At 38.8% G+C, this 5,148-nt stretch overlaps 1 protein-coding gene across 1 annotated transcript; it reads right to left on the bottom strand.

Annotated features, from left to right (window-relative positions):
- Positions 1–1,517: 1,517 nt before the first annotated feature.
- On the bottom strand, positions 1,518–5,105 carry dscc1 (DNA replication and sister chromatid cohesion 1). The gene is made up of 9 exons (XM_067602030.1): positions 4,737–5,105; positions 4,101–4,269; positions 3,863–3,997; positions 3,560–3,650; positions 3,216–3,354; positions 2,644–2,696; positions 2,385–2,539; positions 2,066–2,214; positions 1,518–1,878 (listed from the first exon to the last, which is right to left on the bottom strand). Exons 1-9 carry the CDS (start codon positions 4,904–4,906, stop codon positions 1,767–1,769), a joined length of 1,173 nt encoding a protein of 390 aa, XP_067458131.1. The 5' UTR covers positions 4,907–5,105; the 3' UTR covers positions 1,518–1,766.
- Between the last annotated feature and the right edge of the window lie 43 nt (positions 5,106–5,148).

The following is a 5,148-nucleotide window of genomic DNA, read 5'->3' as shown; positions in this document are numbered from 1 at the left end:
TACACGTCTTATATGACTAATGGAGGAAGTCAAGATGATGATAAATGACCATTAAGACAGTAAATGTTTTTAATAGAATGGAGAAGGAAGACGAGAGGAAAGAGGAATGGAGAATGAAGTGAAGTCATGATGTGCGAGTAAAAAAAGGAAGAAGTATAATCCGGAGGAAGGGAGGAAAATTAAAGAGAATTCATCATACTGCAGGCGCCACGTAGAGCATCGCAGCAGTTGCAACACACCCAACAGACAGGTCAGCACTCCCATGGGGTGATGTCAGGGTTAGTCAGCTAGCCAATGCTGATAATGTTATTTTGGAAACACAGATGTGTGTGAGTGTGTAGGTGTTTGTGTTAAGACAGATATTTGTGTGGCTTTCTGTCAACTGCTAGTCAACTCTTCCTCGTCTGCCAGCAACACTGATTCACACACAGACATGTTATGTTAGTGAAGAAACACACACAGTCTGTGGATGTTTAACACACTGAGTCACACATGACTGCTGACCTGACCAGCAAAAAAAACATGATGCATGAATTTACAGACATTATCTGACAGACAGGACTAAAATTACTTTTGAAAATTATGTTTAATTCCTATTTGATTTAGTTCAGGTTCCCTCTAATTATTTATCTATTTTAATCTGACTCCTGTGGTTTGTCACCTTCTGCATCTTGTTTTCATCACTTCTCATATTTTCTGCATTAATATGTCCCCAAAGGCTTTTTGCTCCTCTGTTCTCATAATCTCACTCTGTATAACATCATCTGCTTGGATTGATTTCAGTCTCCTCAATTATTATAATTAAATAATTTAAACATGTGACCAGGGCTGCAACTAACAATTACTGTCAACACCCATTAATCTACCAAATATTCTTGATTAATTGTTACAGAATGTTGGCAAATTACAAATTCCCAGAGCCCAAAGTTACATCTTTAAGTGTTTTGTTTTGTTCCGACCAACAGTCCAAAACCCAAATACTGTATATTAAGCTTACGAACATAAAGGACTAGGAAAACAAGAAAATATTCACATTTGATAAGATGGAAAATAAAATTTTGCTCCTTTTGATTTAAAAAATGGCTCAAGCAACATCGATTAATTGACTAATCATTTTAGCTCTATATCTGAGACTGGGATCCAGTCTGCAGAAAACTGATGGTTTAGAACAACCTGAGGACATCAAGCAGGAAAATAAAAACTGAAAACTAACTGATATGCGTGAATCAATGAATGTCTTATTGTTCACTGTGCTTTCAAACTGGTCTGTCATTTAAATGCATCACATAATAAGCCGGATGGGTGCCAACCAGTACATACTGTACAATACCAGTCACTGTGTGGAGCTGGTATTTATCAGCATAGACCACCACCTTGTGGACAGTCTCCAGCACAGCATCTGGTAAGTTCATGTGTTTACTTCTCTTTTCAAACAAACTCCTGTTAGAGAAGAAAAGAAGATGCTCATTTGTCCAACTCAGGTTCGTTAAGGAAAATAAGTGAGACAACCACCTACGTGAGAATTATATGAAAACTTGTTTTATTACCAATAAGCAGCATTTTTACAGACAAAGTAAAAACTGAAGTAGTCAGGTTACAGCTAGAAGTTTTAATGATTAATGTCTTTGCAATGTTTTCCAAGGCAAACTGTTTGATGTAACTGAGTGATAATTTTGCACTCTGTGGTAAGTGCAAAAGTTACACGGAGGATCCACATAAACACATAAATTTCCACATATAAAGATGATACTGGACAGTCATTATGTTCATGTAGCGACAGGCCTTCTGGAGTTGAAGACCTTGATGCCGTTTTGCATTGAAGATCGAGCGTGTTTGGTCAGGAGGGCTCCGGTGGTCTGTTTTTCTCCACACAGGTCCCTGGAAAACAAATTATAATGCATCAGATCATCTATAACATCAGATTAACTATAAGGTTAAAAACCTCTGCACTAACGTTAGTGAGACAAATGAATGTACTTTTATTTTACATAAATAATCAGGTCATTGACTTGTCACTATGCTCTTGCTTTCAGCTACGCTAATTCCCAAAACGGATGACACCAACTGTATGTACGGCGTGATGTCCTCCTCTGTCCATTTCTCTTTGAGTGTGAAGAGATGGTTGAAACGCTCCAAGGTGTCCTCTGGGAGATCTTCTACCCGCAGCAGCCCGATGGTCTCTGGACGCGAGGTGCGGTCCACGAGGGCGACGCTCTGGAAGATTTTACAACACCGTCAGCACTGGATTTAGTTTCTCAAGAGAGGTCAGTAACAATGAGCAGCTGCAGGGAGTCACCCCTTTGTTAAAAGAGCATAATACTGAAAAGAAATGATTTAAAACCTCTTTCCTACTCAGGAAGCAGTATATAAGAGAGATAGATAACCTTGAGTTGGTCCAACTGTGTGCTCATGCCGTCTGGGACGCTCTGCTGCCAGACCTCCTGAAACTCCCTCAGGTTGAACTTGACAGCGTTGTGTAGCAGCAGTAACGCCGTGGCCCGACAAACTTTATCCTCATTCAGCGCATAAAACACTTCATCTGTACGGATGGTGGAGGACACAGAGAAGTTGGTGGACATTGTAAACAACAGTGTACAGTAGTTATTTAAGCTCAGTTAATTGTTCAGAGAGCGTTTTCTTTACCATTTTCAGTGTAGCGGTTGCCATAGCAGTTTAAACAGTGCTCGATCATCTCTCTGTGAATGAGAAAGAGTATAATATTATTAAAATAACATTAGAATCTATTTTGTTGGCCGACTAAACTAAGAGTCTTATAGATTATACATATCCAGCCTTAAAATAGATACTCAGTCAGTCAGTATAATTAGATTAGTTGTTTTTTGGGTAGTTTTTTGTTTATTTAGTCTCAATGCAAGAAGAGTTAGAAGTTAGTCTAGTTAGAAATGTTAATATGTCTATATTCCCCAGAACAAAGTCAGAAAAACTCCATTGTTAAAAAACAATCAGTAGGCTGACAGATAATATGAATAAATCCATTAAAAAGACTAATGGATTTATTCTGCTGTTTTTTAACTTCAGCGTACCGCTTTCTTTCCTGACTGTTCTGGAGAATATAGACATTGTTTTTTTGTTTTTTTTAAAAAAGGCAGAGCAGCCAGCTCTGCATCTGTTTCCTCTTATGAACTTGTTGATATTTCACCCTTCCTTTTGTAGATCTCTACTAGTGAGCATGAGGATCACAGATGTTAACTTACTTGGGCTCCAGTGGGGCTAACTCTTCCAGACTGATTTGAAGAGGAACCTTGTTGAAAGCCCATGACTCAGAATCCACCAGCTGAGTCACATGACCGAGCAGCTTCATCTCGTAGTCAAAGTCCAGCACGCGCCAGTAGCCTTGAGGAAAGAAAACACACTCTCTCTAAGCATCTGGTAACTTTCTGTATTGTCATTTATGAGTAAGAACTGTGAAGAATAAGAGGAAAGACTGAAAAGTCCTGTACTGTACCGAGCACCATAATAACAATCAGTTTGTAACTTTTTGTTGTTTTTCAGTAAAACCAACATTATGTAAATTATTTTTTTTAATGTCACAGGTTACCATCAATCTGACAGGCGTGGATGGTCTCTAAGTGGGTCCTTATCTCCTCTTCACTGGCCTGGATCTTCTCCAACAGATCCTGCATTGTGTACTGGCAACAAATATGCACACAGTCATTTTGTGCTTTCACAGATATTTCACCAGAACAGATTTTATTTGCAATAATAAAATGTTTTTAGCATGCAAAATTATCTTGAAACCAGCTGAAATTTAAGCTTTTGAACAGGGTTGTTGCTTTATACCTGGCATTATACAGTCCCACTAGATATAATAGTAATAACTTCACTGTAGAAATGCTTTTACCCTGTTGTCTGTGTTCTCCTCCTGCGCTCCGAAAGCAGGTCCTTCATAAGGATTCTCCATTAAAAGCTTCTTCAGTTTCTTCAGTTTGGGGCGCTGTTTCCTCAGTTCCCAGTAGCTGTTACAAAATCCCCAAATCTACAACACAAGTATGGTAGTGTCAGTGTTATGTGACCAATAAGCTGTGTATGTTTGTGTGTGTATTACAGCATCAGTGTGTGTATGTGTGTGATTTCCACACCTGATTGTGCACCACATGAGAGCTGTCCTGGCTGTTAGTTAGTTGGTCAGGTGTTTTGCATCCTGGCACAAACAGCAGCAGGTTGGATGTGTCGGCAATTTTTAGATCATAGGTTTTGTCACCACTACACAGCACAGCACGCTCATCCTTATCTCCTCGAATCACCAGACTGGGAAAGAGGAAACAATGTTGTCAGTTGTCATATAATTATAAGTTATAATTGTCTGTATGTTTATATCCATCCTGATCATCTGAGCATCATCTGTCACTCTCAGCATTTTCAATTAACAGAGTGGAAGACAATTAAGTCTTGTCATTGAATATTCAATATTCAATTAGGGTGATATGGACAAAATCAAATATCACAATAATTTTGACCAAATACCTCAATATCGATATTGCGACAATACTGTAGGGATGACTAATGATGCTTTTACAAAATATTAATACAATGAGATTTTTGATTAATAATCATCAGCAATGTGGCATTTTCCGTCATTTTTCTTACACTTAAAAGTTTAATCGATAGTGAAAAACTGTCAGATAATAAAATAGATCAGACACTTATTGTGTTTCCTCCCAACATACACAGAGGAGGCATCACAGATTCATTAATGCACATTATAAATGTCTGACCTTTGACCAGCTTCTATATGTTTGCACAGCGTGTCGTCCAGCTCCATCAGGCAGTAGTCTGCAGATGAAACGTTGTCCCCAAAAGACAGACAGTGGATAGTTTTCTGCAGATCTTCTTCTTTCAGCTTGGCGATCTGCAGAGTCGCCAGCACCTCTTCCAAAGTCCTCATGTTTGGTCGCACTGCAGGTTAGGTAAACAGTGACGTACCACCTAAATAGACGAATCCCTGTCGACTCTTTTAAATAATAGAGACAAGTTCCTCTTAAGTTTTTAAGGATAATAAAAACGAATGCTATTTAGTGACTACAATCGGTGACTTGTCAAATTTCCCCGCGCTGTCTCTCTGCCGCGGGAAGGAAGTACGTACAGAAGTGACGTCAAAATAAATCCGAGTAGAAAACAAATTTTCGA

The sequence above is a fragment of the Thunnus thynnus genome, chromosome 10, assembly GCF_963924715.1.
Source record: "Thunnus thynnus chromosome 10, fThuThy2.1, whole genome shotgun sequence".
In the NCBI taxonomy this organism is placed as follows: Eukaryota; Metazoa; Chordata; class Actinopteri; order Scombriformes; family Scombridae; genus Thunnus; species Thunnus thynnus.
Note: the sequence above shows the minus strand (reverse complement) of the source record. Positions and strands in the feature narration are given on the sequence as shown.

Bases quoted from the DNA above. Each gene is read 5' to 3' on its own strand.
- dscc1 (XM_067602030.1), bottom strand. From the start codon at position 4,906: ATGAGGACTTTGGAAGAGGTGCTGGCGACTCTGCAGATCGCCAAGCTG. The intron at 3,998-4,100 runs GTGTGGAAATCA...CTTGTGTTGTAG, and splicing joins CTCATGTGGTGCACAATCAG to ATTTGGGGATTTTGTAACAG. The intron at 2,215-2,384 runs GTTATCTATCTC...AAAATCTTCCAG, and splicing joins CACAGTTGGACCAACTCAAG to AGCGTCGCCCTCGTGGACCG.